The 20,895-nt window shown below is 37.4% G+C and overlaps 1 protein-coding gene across 8 annotated transcripts in view; it reads left to right on the top strand.

Moving 5' to 3' along the window:
• The window catches only part of TSGA10 (testis specific 10), a 94,399-nt gene that overhangs the window by 33,133 nt on the left and 40,371 nt on the right, over positions 1-20,895 (top strand). For 5 of the 8 annotated variants that reach the window (XM_055539426.1, XM_055539431.1, XM_055539428.1 and 2 more), the window contains 6 exons: positions 2,448-2,513; positions 3,594-3,761; positions 4,414-4,569; positions 7,337-7,507; positions 7,598-7,675; positions 8,630-8,781. In XM_055539426.1, the coding sequence (XP_055395401.1) occupies positions 2,448-2,513; positions 3,594-3,761; positions 4,414-4,569; positions 7,337-7,507; positions 7,598-7,675; positions 8,630-8,781 (791 nt within the window). The remainder of the gene's footprint in view (positions 1-2,447; positions 2,514-3,593; positions 3,762-4,413; positions 4,570-7,336; positions 7,508-7,597; positions 7,676-8,629; positions 8,782-20,895) is intronic. The other 3 variants (XM_055539430.1, XM_055539429.1, XM_055539425.1) reach the window with 3 other exon arrangements.

The raw sequence follows: 20,895 nt of genomic DNA, 5'->3' as shown, positions 1-20,895 counted from the left end.
ATTCTATTCTTCGTAAACACTCCCAATATCCTTAAGAATATTGCTCCTTTTTTCTGATGTACTGTGTAATTTAATTTTTAGGTTTATTTTTTGTCATCTACCAACTAGACTATAAGGTGTCCAAAGGCAAGGATCTTTGTCTATTTCATTCCTTTTTTAAAAATCGAAAGTATAGAGTAGGTGTGAGTGCTCATTAAATTTTTTCTTGAATGACATAATCACTATCTGATATATACTTTACCTATTATCTTTTATTTATCTCTTTTGAACTAGAATGTTAGCTCCATGAGGGTAGAGGTTCCTGTTTTATTCTGTGCTATAACCAGCATATGAGACAATCAGACACACAGTAAGATCCTCATTAAACAATTGTCAAATAAATGAAGGCCGTAGCATCTTTTTATTTGGGCCAGTTATAAAAATTTTTTTCAGAGTGGATTAAGCATTAAATTTTTTATCTTGATAAAAGTAATACATTTATTTAAAATAGAAGAGTATAATGAAGAAAATAATATGTACCATAATCACACCTTGCTATAACTAGATATAATCTATCTTCCTCAGTTTACATACTATTGATTATATTCCATCTGTATTTGGGATATATATGTATAAATTCATTTTTTACCAGAATGTGTCATACTGGATAAAATTTTTGGCAGTGTGAGTTTTTATACTTAATTTTTATGGACACCTTTGCACATGCTATGGTTTTTCCAGTGGTCATGTATGGATGTAAGAGTTGGACTGTGAAGAAAGCTGAGCGTCGAAGAATTGATGCTTTTGAACTGTGTTGTTGGAGAAGACTCTTGAGAGTCCCTTGAACTGCAAGGAGGTCCAACCAGTCCATCCTAAAGCAGATCAGTCCTGGTTGTTCATTAGAAGGACTGATGCTAAAGCTGAAACTCAAATACTTTGGCCACCTCATGTGAAGAGTTGACTCATTGGAAAAGACTCTGATGCTGGGAGGGATTGGGGGCAGGAGGAGAAGGGGATGACAGAGGCTGAGATGGCTGGATGGCATCACCGACTCGATGGACATGAGTTTGAGTAAACTCGGGGAGTTGGTGATGCACAGGGAGGCCTGGTGTGCTGCGATTCATGGGGTTGCAAAGAGTCGGACATGACTGAGCAACTGAACTGAACTGAACTTACACATATATAGACCTATGCCAACAAAGTTCCATCTAGTCAAAGCTATGGTTTTTCCAGTAGTCATGTATGGATGTGAGAGTTGGACTATAAAGAAAGCTGAGTGCCAAAGAATTGTTGCTTTTGAACTGTGGTGTTGGAGAAGATTCTTGAGAGTCCCTTGGACTGCAGGGAGATCAAACCAGTCAATCCTAAAGAAAATCAGTCCTGAATATTCATTGGAAGGACTGATGCTGAAGCGCCAATACTTTGGCCACCTAATGCAAAGAGCTGACTCATTGGAAAAGGCCCTGATGCTGGGAAAGATTGAAGGCAGGAGGAGAAGGATGACAGAGAATGAGATGATTGGATGGCATCACTGACTCAATGGACATGAGTTTGAGCAAGCTCCAGGAGTTGGTGATGGACAGGGAAGCCTGGCGTACTGCAGTCCATGGGGTCACAAAAAGTTGGACATGACTGAGTGACTGAACTTACACATAATCCAGAATAGATCCATATCTTTTTAGTGTCTAGATAGTAGTGAAAATTAAAGCATTGAAAATTATTCAAAATTATATATAAGCTTATCCAAACTGTACTTGAGTTATATTCCATACTATAACTAACCTTTTAGTATTTCATAAACTAAAATATAACTGCCAGAGAAATCTTAGAACTTTGGTCTAAAGAATAAATGAGAAGCAATAATTCCAGAAAATTCAAATTTTAATGGAAAACATTTTAGTTTGGAATAACAAAGGAGGAGGTTATGCAGAGATTTATAGCTTTACATAAAAACATAATCACTATTCCCTAGGAATGTATAATCTAGTCATAGACTAAATATATGACCACAAGGCTGTTAAGACTGTCATAAAACTGATACAAAAAGTATTTTGTAGGTTGGATTTGATGAAACTATTAAAAGAGTTCACAAGAAAGCAGCATAATAATTTCTGACTTGGGAAAACTTAACTTCATTCTAGTCATTCTTTTGACTTCGTTATTCTCATCTTCAGAATTATAATTAGTATTAACATTTTCTTTCAGGTTATGAGGAGTAGTTTGACAAAATGAAATCAATTAGTATTTTATACAAAACATTAGATAATCTAAGGGAACTGCTTCATTTCATTTAGGTTCTTTTACCATCAAAAGTAGGTAAATATAAAGGAATAAATTATCTTTTCTCTCATAAAATATTTACTGTCTGTATGTTTTTAAGTGGCTTCTGTTTCTGATGCTCTCTTTCCAACAAAAGCAATTTAGACATTTTGCACCTAAATAGCATTGTTTTCTGGCTTGTTTTTCAGATTGAACTCATTTGCCAGCAAAATAATATAATAGTATTGGAAGATACAATAAAAAGGCTTAGATCTGTAAGTACATTTTTCATAAAAAAATGTTAAGGAATCACTTTTATTCTGTTAGTAGGACTGCAAAAAATTATACATATGTTTTGGCTATCATGTAATTTGTGGAAAATAAAAAGTGTTTTGTTTTCTAAAATCAGCATTCTCCCGGGTGGACAGGGGTCCTCCCATCTGTAAGAGTGATGCTGTCCTTTCTTAGAGCCAGAGAGAACTTTTGCTTGGTTTTATTAATGTCCTTAGCTGTTACTTGATTAAAATGATATCTGTGAGTAATTTAATTCTCAAAATATAAGCTGTATTTGTTTACACGTTAACTCTCATCCCTCTTAATAATAAATATTTTAAAGTCAAATGTTGTTACTTAGTTCTGAGTAATATGTTCTCTTTAACAATGTGAAATGAAAGTCGCTCTGTTTAGGCATTTTAATGTTGTCATTTAAAATATTTGAAACACCCCCTCTAAAAGTATGTCTGTACTTTTATCCCAATAAAGTATTGGTAAATAAATGTTGTAAAACAAATGCCTCTAAATATATTAAAGTGAATGGAAATGCACTTGAAAGTGTATACAAACACAGAATATCCAGCATCCATTTAATATATTCAATTAGTTTATTTTGTTCAGTAAATTTATTAAATTAATCCAACATTCAATTAATTTATTTGTTGAACAATTATTGAATAAAACTTGAAACTATAAATAGATGCTTTAATAGTAGATAGAAGTTTCTCTAAGCAAGTTAATTTTATTTCTAGAACTTGTAACTAGATCGCTTATATGAAACAATTCTGGCCTCTGAAATTTCTTTACTATTTTTTCTTCAAAATTATTGTGTCAACATAGGGACATTTTCAGTGAAATAAAAATACAGTACATTCAGAAATCCTGGAAAAGAAAAGTATCTAACGCTTTTAATTTTTTTCTAGCTGCTTGTTAGAAAGTATTGCTGAATTATTATTTTTTGAATTATTTCAAAATACCAAATTTATTATTTTTAAGGATCCTGTTTGCTTTCAACTTTCATTTTGAAAATGATAATATAGTTTAGCTTGAAATAATGGCCTAATTTTTTCCTCCTTGGCAAGATAATTTTAGAGACTGAAAAAGCACAAAATAAATCTCCTTCCAGACTTGATTCCTTTGTCAAAACTTTAGAAGCAGACAGAGATTACTACAAGAGTGAAGCTCAAAATTTGAGAAAGATGATCAGAAGTAGATCTAAAAGCCCACGACGCCCATCTCCATCTTCTCGGGTAGGTTTTTGGAAACTTGTAAATGTTTTGGAATTTGTTGCTGGAGCAGTGGATTTTATTTTTTGATTCACCTAATCTGGAAATAATTCCTTTTAATTTGGCGTGAATTGGTGTCTCAAGGAGAATGGGAGATGGAGCTCTCTTTGGTGGCACCGTGGACCATTAAAACTGGTCCTTTATCCCCAGCATTAGTAGTGGTTGGGAGTAATCAGACAGATGTGGAGCAATTGATGTTGTTTAAAAGAGAAGTGATTTTAAACTTTTTTTCATTATTTCGTTATATAATCGTGTTTGCTTAACCAGGAATTGTGTGCTGCCATCACTAGGACGTTTCTATTAGTGTGTGTGTGTGTGTGTGTGTGTGTGTGTGTGTGTGTTAGTTGCTCAGTTGTGTCCAACTCCTTGCAACCCCATGGACTATATTAGTAACATGTCAAAGAAGAATTTCACATTAAAAAAAAAATTTTACTGAAGTATAGTTGATGTTGTGTTTAATTTCACTCTGTACAGCACGGTAACTCAGTTATACATACATATTTTGTTTTTCATATTCTTTTCCATTATGGCTTATCATAGGATATTGAATGTAGTTTACCTGTGGTATACAGAAGGACCTTATTGTTTATTCAGATTTCTCATGTAATAATTGTAGGGTACAAACTGTGATGTAGAGCTTTTGAAGACAACACGAGACCGTGAAGAACTCAAATGCATGCTGGAAAAATATGAGCGTCATTTGGCAGAAATTCAGGGTAATGTCAAGGTTCTCACATCTGAGAGAGATAAGACCTTTCTTCTGTATGAGCAGGTAAACTTATTTATACGCAAACAAAATATGTAAATACTAGCATTCAGTTCTGTGTGCGTGTTTGTGTGTGCTCAGTCACTTCAGTTGTGTCCAGCTCTTTGTGACCCTGTGGACAGTGGCCCACTAGTCTCCTCTGTCCATGGGATTCTCCAGGCAAGAATACTGGAGTGGGTTGCTATTCCCTCTTCCAGGGGATCTTCCTGACCCAGGGATCGAACCCATGTCTCTTATGTCTCCTGCATTGGCAGGTGGTTTCTTTACCATTCATTCTACCTGGGAAGCCAGCATTTAATTCCTAGAGATGGGTAAATTCTTTAAGTTCTGTGAGAATACTTAAATCTATTAATCAAATTAACATTTGAGAATTACCTTTGTTCTTATGATGTTCTTAATGAAATATAAAGTATTTGTGTATGTGTACACACACATGTTATCCTCATATCCTAGAAAGATGATATACATGCATAGAAATAGCCTGATTTTTGGAATAAGAAATGAGAAAAGTAACTGGATACAGTGAGTTCACAGTGAAAAGATTTGGATTTGGAGGTTAAAAAATATTAACACATTGCTTGTCAATCACTTTAGGAATTGCCATAAAATTTGTTTAATCTCAGAGAGTAAAATCAATTTGTCATTTATCTGTATTTTTAGCTTTTGATTGTACAACCCTTATTAAACAAATAGCTTCTTTACTCAATTAAACCCCATATATCACCAACATAATTTTTTCAAAAATATCAAATTTTATTAAGAGTTGCAGCTACTAAGTATAAGGTTCTGGGCTTGTTACTCTAAAAGATAGAAAAAATAAGACACTGTTTCCTATGTTTACATTCTAGTTAGGAAGAGAAGTATATTGTGTTGTATCTATTTTTTGTTATTTTAGCATAAGTAGTCTAGAAAATATTATAAGAAATAGAAGAGATGGGTATTTTTTATTTATGGCATTTAAGATCTTTGCTGGACTATACAGAGTTTAAGTCCTGAAGGAAAGATGGGTTTTCTTTTATCTTGAAAGGGGTAAGAAGGAACATTCAAACTAAAGGAATGACCTGAAACAAAGGGTAAAGGCAGGAAGAACAGTATGTGAATGAATCCATTTATAACTAGAACAAAAGGTACATGTCTGTGGAGTGAGGTGGGAGCCAAGGCTTGAGAGGTGGATTGGACTAGAGCAGAAGTTTTCAAAAAAAAAAAAAAAAGTTTTCAAACTTTTTCAGTGAAAGCCCAGGTAAAAAGCAGCTTGGGCCTTGCAGGCTATGTGACCTCTGACATAGCTGTTCAGCTCTGTTGTTGTAGTGCAACAGCCCCAATAGATAACAAACAAGAGAACGAGTTTGTTCCTGTTATTCAGTCGCTCAGTTGTGTCCAGCATTTTGCAACCCCATGGACTGCAGCACGCCAGGCTCCCCTGTGCTTCACTGTCTCCCTGAGTCTGTTCAAACTCATGTCCATTGAATCAGTGATGCCATTCAACCATCTCATCTTCTGTTGTCCCCTTCTCCTCCTGACTTCAATCTTTCCCAGCATCAGGGACTTTCCAGTGAGTAGGCTCTTCACATCAGGGGGCCAAAGTATCAAAGCTTCAGCTGCAGCATCAGTCCTTCCAGTGAATATTCAGGGTTGATTTCCTTTAGGATTTGGCTGTGTTACAGTATAATTGATTTATAGAGGCAGAAGTACTTGAAATTCCATAGAGTGGTGGGTGTGGGAGCTAGGTTAGACTGGGGTAAGAGAGTGGGTGATAAGGAACAGGCAGGGTGTACAAACCACGGCACTTAAAAAACAAAACTGTCAAAGGAAAAAGAGACAAATGGTGATAAATGGGATAGTAGAATTAAGTGACAGTTTTTCAAGATATGGGAGCCATGTGCATGGTTGAAAAAGTAGAGAAAGAGCCAGTGGAGAGGGTGGTATTTAAAGTGAGACAAATAATTAAAATTGAATTAGGGGTATCTTAAAAGACACTTCAGGAAATGAGGTCCAGGAGTCTGGTCAAGGCTTACCTATAGAAATTCGGAAGTAATATATCTTCTTCTGAGACTTAGATACTAGCTGAATAGATCGTGAGCAAAATCAAGGGGAAGGAAGATAAGGAACGGAAGTAGCAAAGTAGGGTATGAAATCACCTGGAGATATGAAATAGACTTGGAACCCAAGGATAGTTGTTGAACAAGTGCGTGAAGCATAGGTTGGGTTTTCAGTAAGGATCAGTGGGCCTTTCTGTCGGAGTGAAAGTAGTCAAGACATGGAAATGGCACATACATTTTTGTAGAGAAATACTGGAACACTATGATAATATTTATTAAACTGCTCTTCTGCCTAAATTGTGCTGATTTCAGATTTATCACAAAATGGATGATATATATTGTAGGTACGTGAACTCCGGGAGTTGGTGATGGACAGGGAGGCCTGGCATGCTGCGATTCATGGGGTCGCAAAGAGTCAGACACGACTGAACGACTGAACTGAACCGAACTGAACTTCTTAGTAAAAATCTCTCTTGCATTAACTGCCTCCAAATTAATTTGTTTTAATTTTTGGCAAAGATAGTGTAAACCAAGCTTCTGATTGTAGATATTCATTTACATTTGGAGCATCATTTGAATTTATTTGTATAAGTTCATTAACGAATTATATCATTATCCTGCTGCATGCATATTAATATAGGCTTGCATTTTATTTGGCTGGATAGAAGATAGCTGTCTTTATTTCTGTCCTAAAGCTTGTTAAACAGAAATCTATGTATGTATTTAAATAATAGGCACAGGAAGAAATTGCCCGACTTCGACGAGAAATGATGAAAAGCTGCAAGTCTCCTAAATCAACAACAGCACATGCTATCCTCCGGCGGGTGGAGACTGAGAGAGATGTGGCCTTCACTGACTTGCGAAGAATGACCACAGAACGAGATAGTCTGAGGGAGAGGCTAAAGGTTCGAAAGAATTTTCTCTCTATGAGGATCTGTGAAATGCAAAACAGCAACATTAAGAGCACCTTTGTTTTGTTTTTGTTTTTTAAACAGATTGCCCAAGAGACAGCGTTTAATGAGAAGGCTCACTTGGAACAAAGGATAGAGGAGCTGGAGTGTACAGTTCATAACGTAAAGAAAAGTCACTTTTGCACTTTGGGCTATAAACTGTCAATGGCTCCCCACTTTTCCCTTTTTCTGTGTTCAGAAAAGTTGGTTTTCTCAGATAGCATTTGCAGGCCTAAGATGTTTAAGGTGGTGTATATACTATAAATTGTCACTTTTTCATTATTTATTTTCTTCTAAAAAATGTGAGTAAAGTCTTTCTTGTGTTAGGTTGTGTATGCTTTTTGTGTATGTTCTTTAAAGAAAAACCATTAGGGATGCATTCTCAGTGATTTTAACCCTTTTTCATCTACCTGTTTCATTAATGATAGCATTGCCAGGGACAGAGAAACTGGTTTATTCTTCCTAAAGAGTAGCTGTGATAAAGAAAATTATAACAAAATGAAAACCAATGAGAAAAATATATTTAAACTGAATTTAATTGTGAAGCATCACTTTGTTACTAGTTAAGGCTTTGAGATGCTGTCCATATATATTGGCGATATTATGACTATATAAACAGAATTAAGGGAATTCAGCTTTCCGTTACCAACTTTAATTGACTATATTTCTAAATTCATCTGTTTTATGTTGTTATAATGAGTTTGTTTTTTAAAAAAAAGCAATCGACAGGAATAGACAGAAAAAAACAGAGTTTTTTTCATAGTCCCAGTTTGTATGTATAACTTGTTCATATTGAGCAACAAGTAAGAAAGCTTCTTGCAAATAGGCTATGTGTGCTATAGTCCAGCTGAAGCAGATTGAAAATGTGCATCTGCTGTGCTAGGCTTCATGGATAAGCTGTGTGGCGGCTTGCCCAAGCTCCTACTCTATAGTACCTTGTCCATGAAGCCTCCCACAAGGTTCAAGTCTAAGCTGATCATCTCATATACCAGTTTGTACAAAGACAGAATGTCTCTCTTGAAAGATCACTGAGATGTTTTTAGTGATGGCAGTAACCTTGTCATTCTGCTTGTATAGCTTGATGATGAACGTATGGAACAAATGTCAAATATGACTTTGATGAAGGAAACAATAACCACTGTGGAAAAAGAAATGAAATCACTAGCAAGAAAGGCGATGGATACTGAAAGTGAACTTGGCAGACAAAAAGCAGAGAATAATTCTTTGAGGTAAAGTCAATTACTATTAAACCAATAGTTTACTATAAAGAGTAGCTCTGCTTTTTGAAGGATATTTTAGGGTGATAATTAAGTTATTTGTTGACTTCAACTTTTGAAAGGATTATTATGAAACAGTAGTGGACACCTCGGCACACATTAAATGATTTCCTAAAGGTTAGTCACAGACTGACAGACTGGGAATGCCACTCTTACAGGAATCAAACTTCTAGTAATTGTAATCTTGTATTTGGAGAAAGCTTCAGTATTGAGCTGAAATAGCTTTTACAAAGCCCTTCTGGGTAAAGAGCATATTTGACCTTGGCCTTTCACTGTTTAATGTACCTTATAACTTAAATTATGTCCTGGGATCTGAAGAGTATAAGAAAACACAAAGCACAGGTTTGACAATAGCTTAGAAAAAGGGGTGGTTTGACATACAATAAAAGCCATGGCAAAGAAATAAGAGCATGTAACGGAACTTCTGTTAACTGGATGCCACGTGCTGTGTTTAGCTGTTCCTACACACTGCTCTGTAGCAGGAGAAATCCCAGTTAAAGCAACACGCAGGCAGTGGTGTAGGGGAACAAGTTTCTAAAGACCTCCATGTTAGCGGTTTTACTTGCAGTGTCTATTGACGTGAGAAACAGAAATTCTACACATTCACTCAGGTTGAATTTCAGTGTATCTATGAACATATGAAAAATAATAGTTCATTAGAGTGTGAAATACATTATTTAGTCTACAGATAATACTTGGTTCATATACAAGTTCCCAAAGTCGCCTCTTTGGTCTTTCAAGGGTCTGTGGTACATACTGATGCATTGGAATCACTTATCAGGACAGAGAATTACTCAAGTTCTTTCCCGTCATTTATTTATTTATTTTTAATTAATTAATTTATTTTAATTGGGGGCTAATTACTTTACAATACTGTAGTGGTTTTGCCATAAATTGACATGAATCAGCCATGGGTGTACATGTGTTCCCCATCCTGAATCCCCCTCCCACCTCCCTCCCCATCCCATCCCTTAGGGTCATCCCAGTGCACCGGCCCTGAGCGCCCTGTCTCATGCATCGAACCTGGACTGGTGATCTATTTCACATATGGTAATACACATGTTTCAATGCTATTCTCTCAAATCATCCTACCCTTGCCTTTTCTCACAGAGTCCAAAAGTCTGTTCTTTACATCTGTGTCTCTTTTTCTGTCTCGCATACAGGGTCATCGTTACCATCTTTCTAAATTCGATATATATGTGTTAATATACTGTATTGGTGTTTTTCTTTCTGACTTACTTTACTGTGTATCATAGGCTCCAGTTTCATTCACCTCATTAGAACTGATTAAAATACATTCTTTTTAATAGCTGAGTAATATTCCATTGTGTATATGTATCACAGCTTTCTTATCCATTCGTCTGCTGATGGACATCTAGGTTGCTTCCATGTCCTGGCTATTGTAAACAGTGCTGTGATGAACATTGGGGTACACGTGTCTCTTTCAGTTCTGGTTTCCTCGGTGTGTATGCCCAGCAGTGGGATTGCTGGGCCGTATGGGAGTTCTATTTCCAGTTTTTTAAGGAATCTCCACACTGTTCTCCATAGTTGCTGTACTAGTTTGCATTCCCACCTACAGTGTAAGAGGATTCCATTTTCTCCGCACCTTCTTCAGCATTTATTGCTTATAGACTTTTTGATAGCAGCCATTCTGACTGGCGTGAGATGGTACCTCACTGTGGTTTTGATTTGCATTTCTCTGATAATAAGTGATGTTGAGCATCTTTTCATGTGTTTGTTAGCCATCTGTATGTCTTCTTTGGAGAAATGTCTGTTTAGTTCTTTGGCCCATTTTTTGATTGGGTCGTTTATTTTTCTGGCATTGAGTTGCATGAGCTACTTGTGTATTTTTGAGATTAATTCTTTGTCAGTTGCTTCGTTTGCTATTATTTTCTCCCATTCTGAAGGCTGTCTCTTCACCTTGCCCTTAATTTATTTTTTACTCTCTGCTTGAAAGGATATTGCAGGTTCAGGTAAAATAAAAGTAATAATAAAATAAGAACAACAACAAAGAAAACCTTGAAAAATAGAGAAAAGTTTCCAAGAAATTTAAATCACCCATGATTTCATAGCCCAGGGAAAATGCAGTAATATAGATTTGTTTTTCTAGCCAGAAGTGTTTATGTCTGTATATAAGCTTTCCATGTAACTGATATCATCCTATATTAAGTTATATATTTGGCCAATTTCACTTAATCCCTTACCATAAATATTTTCACATGTAGTTGGAAGTTCTTTGAAAGCATTTTAGTGGTTTATTAAAAATATTCTAAAAGATAAATATATAATAATTTTGAGGGTTTTGTGTACATTCGTTTTCTTTTAGCAGTATTAGTAAAGCATAATTGACATACATATAGTAAAAATTGCACATACTTAGAGTGTTCAGTCTGGTAAGTTTCGACATTTGTTCGTACCTGTAAGGCTATCACCACACTCAAGATAGAGGCCCTGTCCATCACTCTCCAAAGTTTTTGCATGCCTGCCTATCCTCTTCCCCAGGCAACCACTGATTTGCTTTCTGTCACAGAGGTTTATTCGGATTTTCTAAAATGTTATTATATAAGTGAAATCATGCAGTGTATATTCTTTTACAGGGCTGCTTTCACTCAGCATAATTGTTTTGAGATTTATCCATGTTGTCACATATAATCAATAGTTTAATCCTTTTTATTGCTGAGTAGTATTCCATTGTATGGATATACCACATAAACATTTCTTTTGTTTCCAACTTGGAGCTATAATGAAAACCATTATGAGCATACACATATGAGTCTTTATATGAATGTGTGCTTTTACTTCCCTTGGGTAAATACCTGAGACTGGAGTGACTGAGTCATATGATGGAGGTATGTTTAACTTCTGAGAAAACTATTAGTGTTTTCAAAGTGGTTGTACTGTTTTATTCTGCGTTTTCACCAGCAGTGTATGAGTGTGCCAGTTGTTACATGTCCTCATCAATACTTCATATACAGTGTCTTTCTGGTTTTAGCCCTCATAATAGGTATGTACTGTGGTTTTGATTTGCCTTCTCTAATAACTAGTGATTTTGAGCATCTGTTCATGTCATTTTGTGCCATACATATATCTTCTTTAGTTTCTGTTCAAAACGTTTGCAAACTTTTATTGAGTTATATGTACTAATAAGTTGTAAAAATCCTTTCTATATTCTGGATATAAATTCTTTGTCAGGTACAATATATATTTGGCATATATTTTTTCCCAGTCTGTGGCTTGCCTTTTTATTTTCCTAAGTGTCTTTTAAAGAGAAAATATTTCTGATTAAGTGAAACTTACTGCTTTTAAAAAATTTATTTCCAGCCCTTGTATTCTTTTAAAGAAATTATTGTGAAGGCTAAGATGAGATTTTTCTCCTGGATTTTCTTCTAGCAGTTTTATAGTTTCAGTTCTTACATTTAAATCTGTGATCCATTTCAAGTTAATTTTTGCATATAGTAGAAGGTGTAGTTCAAAGTTCACTTTTTTTGCATATGAACATCCAATTGTTCCAGCACCATTTGTTGAAAAGCTTTCCTTTTTTTCACTAAATTGTTTTGCAGCTTTGTAGAATGTCAAGTTTTCCATATATGTGAAGGTCTATTTTTTGATTATCTATTTTGTTTGGTGGATCTATTTATATGTCTTGATGCCAGTATAACATTTCTGAATTACTTTTTTTAGTCCTCAAATTAGGTAGTGTTAGTCCTCTAACTGTTCTTTCTTAAAGTTGTTTTGGATATTCTGGTTCCTTGCATTTTTATTTAATTTTAGAATCAGCTTCATAGTATAAACAGAAAAGCCTTGGGAATTTGGGATTGGTGAAAAACCCCTACTCATGAACACTCTCCATTTCTTTTTTTTTTTTTTTTTTTTGGCCATGCTTAGTGGCTCATGGGATCTTAGTTCCTGGACCAGAGATCAAACCTGGGCCATTACAATGAAAGCAGCAAGTCCTAACCACTGGACTATTACCAGGGAACTCCTGTCCATTTCTTTATTTAGATCTTCAATTTTTCTCATAATGTTTTATAATTTTCAGTGTATAGATCTTGCATTATTTTTGTCAATTTATCCTTAAATATTTTTTGCTTTTTGATACTGATGTAAATGGAATTTTAGAATTTTAATTTCTGATTGCTTATTGCTTATATACAAAAATACAAATTTTTAAAAATAAAACTTTGTATTATAGAACAGTTTTAGATTTACAGAAAATTTGTGAAGATAGTGCAGAGTTCCTACATACCTCACACCCAGTTTCCTCTGTTAATAACATTTTGCATTAGTATGGTTCATTTGTTAAAATTAGCCGATCAGTATTGATACACTGTAATAAACTAAAGTCTGTAATTTATTCAGATTTCCTTAGTTTTTCCATAATGTCCTTTTTCTAATCCAGGAGCCCATGTAGGACACCATATTACATTTAGTTGTCTTGTCTGCTTAGGCTTCTCTTGGCTATAAAAGTCTCAGACTTTCCTTGTTTTTGATGACCTTGACAGTTTTGAGGAATACTGATCAGGTATTTTGTAGAATGTCTCTCAATTGGGGTTCATCTGATGATTTTCTCGTGGTTAGACTGGGTTGTTTTTGAGAGAAGGTCACAGCAGTAAGGTGCCATTTTCGAGTACACAGATATTCAGATGTCATGACTACATCTTATCAATATGATTTATCACTGTTGATTTTGACTTCAGTTGCCTGGCTGAGGTAATACTTGCCTTTTCCAGAATGTCATATAATTGAAATCATATAGTACATAGCCTTTTCACCCTGGCTTCTTTCACTTAGTAATGTGCATTAAAGATTCATCCATTCATTTCTTCTTATTGAATAATATTCTGTCATATGTATGTACCACAGTGTGTTTATCCATGCACCTATTGAGAGTCATCTTGGTTGCTTCTAGTTTTTGGCAATTGTGAATAAAGCTGCTATACACTTTCATGTGCATGTTTTTGTGTGGACAGAAGTTTTTATTTTTTTAATTTAAATTTTTATTTCAGCTTCTCACAGTTTGTAGGATCTTAGTTCCCCAACTAGGTGTTGAGCCTGTGCCTTCAGCAGTGAAAATGCAGAGTCCTAACCACTGGGCTACCAGAGAATTCCCAGAACAGAATTTTTTAGATCAGTTCAGTAAATACCTAGGAGCAGAATTGCTGAATCATATAGTAAAACTGCATTTAACTTTGTAAGAAACTACCAAATTCTCTTTCAAAGTGAGTATACCGTTTTGCATTTCCATCAAAAGGAATGAAGGAGACTTTCTGTCAGCATTTATTATTGTCAAATTTCTGTATTTTAGGCATTAAAATAGGTGTGTAGTGATGTCTTATCATAATTTGCAATTCTCTAATGACAATGTGACACCTCTTCTCATATTATTTGCCATCTGTGTATTTTTGGTGAGGTGTCTGTTTAGATCTTTAGCCCAATTTTTCAATTGTTTATCCATTTAGTGTTGAAGTGTAAGATTTCTTTATATATTTTGGGTCATGTTTTTATCAGATAAAGTGAAAGAAAGTGAAAGTGTTAATTACTTAGTCGTGTCCGATTTTTGTGACTCCATGGACTGTAGCCTGCCAGGCTCCTCTGTCCATGGGATTTTCCAGGTACGAATACTGGAGAGGGTTGCCATTTCCTTCTCCAGGGAATCTTCAGCACCCAGGGATTGAACCTGGGTCACCTGCATTGCAGGCAGATTCTTTTTAGTTAATTGAGGAAAAGAGGCCTGAAGAGGAGGATGTAGGGAAGCCTACAGTCAAGAAGAGAAACAGAAATGGGACAATGGAGACATTCAACACTTCTGGCATCTGCAGCTGCAACAGACATGGACCAAAGTTCAACATTTAGAAGCATACCGGGTGACCTTGGGCATGGTGGTTACTTCTTAGATATAATACTGAAGGCACAATCCATGAAAGAAATAATTGACAAACTGTACTTCATTAAAATTAAAGACTTACTAGGCTCGATTGGGCGGAACTGAGCCAGGCAGCAAAGGGGAGCATGTCAAAGACTCCGGGCAGTGGCCCAGATGACGGAGCCCACCACCCTTCTTCTACTGACAGTGCTTCGTGTGAGGCCCTCGGCCCCCAACCAGCAGCAGCCCACAGAGGGCACGGACGGCATAGAACCCAAAGAGACAGCCCCATTGGAGGGAGACCAGCAGCAGGGGGGTGAGCGGATACCCCCACCCAGATTCTGACCCAGGTACTGAGGGCCTTTCCACCCCAGGCCACCCCAGCAGCCCACCACAGAAGGTGGGGATGACGAGACCAAGCCCAGCCAAGGCCCCACTGACAGCTCCCGACCTGAGCCCCAGCGCACATGAAACTGCCCCTACTTCCAGTGGAGACGGCAGCAGTTCCTGGGACCCAGGCAGCCCACCACCCCAGAGACCTCAGCACCCATCAACAGTGGGGACCCGCCAGCCACCATACTGGAGTGATTCCAACTCAAAGGACACCCAGAGTCACCATCTGGTATCTGCCAGTTTTTCCAACTGACCTGTATCCTACCCAGCACCTCCCTCTGCTCTTTCCCATAATTCATGACATCAAAACACTGGCTTTTCCCCCCTTTCCTTGAGACTCAGGAGGGCCAAAGCAACATCCTTTTGCTTTTTTTTTTCTCTCTCCCCTACCAAGGGTTGAAGGAAGGGATCCATCCTTATTGTTCAGAGGCACCAACTCCCTCCCCTAAATCAGGCTGAGAAGGAACCAGCCAGATCTTCCCTTCTCCTTGTTGTTTTTCTTTCCCACCCCAGTTTATTTTTTGTTTCCCTGCTCCCCTCTACCTCTGAAGCCCTGTTATGAACTGTCATGTGCCTCCTGAGCCTCCAGTAAAAACAAAAATGGGAAAAAAAATTGAAGGCTTAATACTCTGCTCAACACGATATCAAATATATGAGAAGACAAGCCACAGACTGGAAGAAAATGTTTGCTAAAGACACCTCTAATAAAGAACTGTTATCCATAACTTAACTTTAAAAAGACAAGGCAAGGAACTCAATTAAAAAATGGGCAGAAGAACTTAATGGATATTTTTCCAAAGAAGACATACAGATGGCTAACAGGCACTGAAAAAGTGTTCAACAATGTTAAACATCAGAGAAATGCATATTAGAACCACAATGAGATACTGCCTCACACCTTTTAGAAAGACCACAAATAACAAATGTTGGCCAGGATGTGGAGAAAAGGGAACCCTTGTATATTGCTGATGGGAATGGAAATTGATGTAGCCACTATGGAAAACAGTATGGAGGTTTCTCAAAAAATTAAAAATAGAACTACCATATGACCCAGCAATTCCACTCCTGGGTATCTATCTGAATAAAATAAAAATACTAATTTGAAAAGATACATGCAACCCAGTGTACATAGAATCATTATTTACAATTGCCAATATACGGAAACAACCTAAATGTTACTCATCAACAGACAAGTGAATAAAGAAGATGGGTGTATAAATATATGTGTATATACATATATATACACATACATTGTGTGTGTATATAGGAACTAAAAAGCCCCTTGATGAAAGTGAAAATGGAGAGTGAAAAAGTTGGCTTAAAGCTCAACATTCAGAAAATGAAGATCATGGCATCTGGTCCCATCACTTCATGGGAAATAGATGGGGAAACAGTGGAAACAATGTCAGACTTTATTTTATTTATTTATTTTTTTATTTTTTTGAGGTTAACATACTCATGTTTAATTTAATGAGGATGCATAAATCTGTTAATCCAAGTAAAAATGTTTTAGATTTTCCAGTTCAACTATTTAGTTGTTTTCATTCTTAGGTCAGATTCAGTGATGTTATAGTTTTGTTTTGTTTTGTTTTTAATGTCAGCTATCTTTTTTTTTTAATTTTATTTTTAAACTTTACAAGATTGTATTAGTTTTGCCAAATATCAAAATGAATCCACCACAGGTATACATGTGTTCCCCATCCTGAACCCTCCTCCCTCCTCCCTCCCCATACCATCCCTCTGGGTCGTCCCAGTGCACTAGCCCCAAGCATCCTTGGGGGGCTCCAAAATCACTGCAGATGGTGACTGCAGCCATGAAATTAAAAGACGCTTACTCTTTGGAAGGAAAGTTATGACCAACCTAGATAGCATATTCAAAAGCAGAGACATTACTTTGCCAACAAAGGTCCATCTAGTCGAGGCTATGGTTTTCCCAGTGGTCATGTATGGATGTGAGAGTTAGATTGTGAAGAAAGCTGACTGCCGAAGAATTGATGCTTTTGAATTGTGGTGCTAAAGAAGACTCTTGAGAGTCCCTTGGACTGCAAGGAGATCAAACCAGTCAATCCTAAAGGAAATCAGTCCTGAATATTCATTGGAAGGACTGATGCTGAAGCTGAAACTTCAGTACTTTGGCCACCTCACATGAAGAGTTGACTCATTGGAAAAGACTTTGATGCTGGGAGGGATTGGGGGCAGGAGGAGAAGGGGACGACAGAGGATGAGATGGCTGGATGGCATCACCGACTCGATGGACGTGAGTTTGAGTGAACTCCGGGAGTTGGTGATGGAAAGGGAGGCCTGGCGTGCTGTGATTCATAGGGTCGCAAAGAATCAGACATGACTGAGCGACTGAACTGAACTGACACATACAATGGGATACTGCTGCTAAGTCACTTCAGTTGTGTCCGACTCTGTGCAACCCATAGATGGCAGCCCACCAGGCTTCCCGTCCCTGGGATTCTCCAGGCAAGAACACTGGAGTGGGTTGCCATTTCCTTCTCCAATGCAGGAAAGTGAAAAGTGACAGTGAAGTCGCTCAGTCATGTCCGACTCTTAGCAACCCCATGGACTGCAGCCTACCAGGCTCCTCCGCCCATGGGATTCTCCAGGCAAGAGTACTGGAGTGGGTTGCCATTGCCTTCTCCAATGGGATACTACTCAGCCATAAAAAAGAACAAAATCTTGCCATTTGCAACAACATGAATGGACATTGAGGGTATTATGCTAAGTGAAATAAGTCAGATATATGTGGCATATAACCTTTAAAAATTGTGAATCACTATATTATACACATGAAATATATAATATTATATATCAATCGTACCTTCATAATAGATAGGTTGTAGCTCAGATGGTAAAGCATCTGCCTGCTATGCAGGAGTCTCAGGTTTGATTCCTTGATCTGGAATATCCCCTGGAGAAGGAAATGGCAACCCACTCCAGTACCCTTGCCTGGTGAATCCCATGGACAGAGGAACTGGTGGGCTACAGTCCATGGGGTCACAAAGAGTCACACACGACTGAGAAACTAACACACACATCCAAATTATATTTCAGTTCACTTCAGTTCTGTCGCTCAGTCATGTCCGACTTTTTGCAACCCCATGAATTGCAACATGCCAGGCCTCCCTGTCCATCACCAACTCCCGGAGCTCACCCAAACTCATGTCCATCAAGTCGGTGAAGCCATCCAGCCATCTCATCCTCTGTCGTCCCCTTCTCCTCCTGCCCTCATTATATTTAGGACTTTTAAAAAACTCAACAATAAGAAATAACTCACTTCAGTTCAGTTCATTCACTCAGTTGTTTGTTCATCACCAACTCCAGGAGCTTGCTCAAACTCATGTCCATTGAGTCGGTAATGGCCATCCAACCATCTCATCCTCTCTCGTCCCCTTCTCCTGCCTTCTATCTTTCCCAGCATCAGGGTCTTTCCCAATGAGTCAGTTCTTCACATCAGGTGGCCAAAGTACTGGAGTTTCAGCTTCAGCATCAGTCATTCCAATGAATATTCTGGACTGATTTCCTTTAGGATTGACTGGTTTGATCTCCTTGCAGTCCAAGCGACTATCAAGAGTCTTCTTCAGCACCACAGTTCAAAAGCATCAATTCTTCAGCACTCAGCTTTCTTTGTAGTCCAGCTCTCACATCCATACATGACTACTGGAAAACCCATAGGTTTGACTGGACAGACCTTCGTTGGCAAAGTAATGTCTCTGCTTTTCAAAATGCTGTCTAGGTTGGTCATAACTTTTTTCCAAGGAGCAAGCGTCTTTTAATTTCATGGCTACAGTCATCACCTGTAGTGATTTTGGAGCCTAAAAAAATAAAGTCAGCCACTGTTTCCATATTTTCCCCATCTATTTGTCATGAAGTGATGGGACCGGATGCCATGATCTTAGGTTTTTGAATGTTGAGTTTTAAGCCAACTTTTTCACTCTCCTCTTTCACCTTCATCAAGAAGCTCTTTAGTTCTTCTTCGCTTTCTGCCGTAAGGGTGGTGTCATCTGCATATCTGAGGTTATTGATATTTCTCCCAGCAATCTTGGTTCCAGCTTGTACTTCATCCACCCTGGTGTTTTGCATGATGTACTCTGCATATAAGTTAAATAAGCAGGGTGACAATATACAGCCTTGACCTATTCCTCTCCCAATTTGGAATCAGTCTGTTCTGGTTCTAACCGTCTGTTCTTGACCTGCATACATATTTCTCAGGAGGCAGGTCAAGTAGTCTGGTATTCCCATCTCTTTCAGAATTTTCCACAGTTCCTTGTGATCCACACAGTCAAAAGCTTTGGTTTAGTCAATAAACCAGAAGTAGATGTTTTTCTGGAACTCTCTTGCTTTTTCAGTGATCCAACAGATGTTGGCAATTTGATCTCTGGTTCCTCTGCCTCTTCTAAATCCAACTTTAACATCTGAAAGTTCACAGTTCATGTACTGTTGAAACCTGGCTTGGAGAATTTTGAGTATTATTTGGCTGGCGTGTGAGATAAGTGCAATTGTGCGGTAGTCTAAATATTCTTTGGGATTGGAATTAAAACTGACCTTTTTCAGTCCTGTGGTCACTGCTGAGTTTTCCAAATTTGCTGGCATATTGAGTGCAGCACTTTCACAGCATCATCTTTTAGGATTTGAAATAGCTCAACTGAATTCTATCACCTCCACTAGCTTTGTTCGCAGTGATGGCTTCCTAAGGCCCACTTGACTTTACATTCCAGGATGTCTGGCTCTAGCTGAGTGAACACACCATAGTGATTATCTGGGTCATTAACATCTTTTTGTGTAGTTCTTCTGTGTGTTCTTGCCACCTCTTTTTAATATCTTATGCTTCTGTTAGGTCCATACCGTTTCTTTCCTTTATTGAGCCCATCTTTGCATGAAATGTTCCCTTGGAATCTCTTAAGTTTCTTGAAGAGATCTCTAGTCTTTCCCATTCTATTGTTTTCCTCTATTTCTTTGCACTGATCACTGAGGAAGGCTTTCTTATCTCTCCTTGCTATTCTTTGGAACTCTGCAATCAAATAGGTGTATTTTTCCTTTCCTCCTTTGCCTTTAGCTTCTCTTCTTTTCTCAGCTATTTGTAAGACCTCCTCAGACAACCATTTTTGCCTTTTTGCATTTCTTTTTTCCTGGGAATGGTCTTGATCACTGCTTCCTATACAGTGTCACAAACCTTAGTCCATAGTTCTTCAGGCACTCTATCAGATCTAATATCTTGAGTCTATTTGTTACTCCCACTGTATAATCATAAGAGATTTGATTTAGGTCATACCTGAATGATCTAGTGGTTTTTTTCCCTGACTTTCTTCAATTTGAGTCTGAATTTTGCAATAAGGATTTTTTGAATTTTGCAACAACTCACTTAGAATGGGCCAAAGACCTTAACAAACATCTCATCAAAGAAGTTATAGAGATATCAAATAAGTATATAAAAAGATGCAATACATCATATATCATCTGGAAATGCTAATTAAAACAAGATATTAAAACATAGCTATTAGAATGGCCAGAATCGGAAGCACAACAGATACTGGTAAGAATGTAGATCAACAGGAGCTGATGGGAATGAAAAGTGGTACAGTCACTTTGTAAAGCTGTTTGGCAGTTTCATGCAAAACTAAACATATACTTATCGTATGATCCACCAATCATGCTTATTGATATTTACCCAAAGAAGTTGAAAACGTTATGTACACACAAAAACCTACACATAGGGTTTGTAGCAGCTTTAATCATAAATGCCCAAATTTGGAAGCAACCAAAATCTATAATAGGACTCTGAGTTAGAGATGGCAACTGTATGT

This window comes from Bubalus kerabau, chromosome 11, assembly GCF_029407905.1.
Source record: "Bubalus kerabau isolate K-KA32 ecotype Philippines breed swamp buffalo chromosome 11, PCC_UOA_SB_1v2, whole genome shotgun sequence".
Classification (NCBI taxonomy): Eukaryota; Metazoa; Chordata; class Mammalia; order Artiodactyla; family Bovidae; genus Bubalus; species Bubalus kerabau.
Note: the sequence above shows the minus strand (reverse complement) of the source record. Positions and strands in the feature narration are given on the sequence as shown.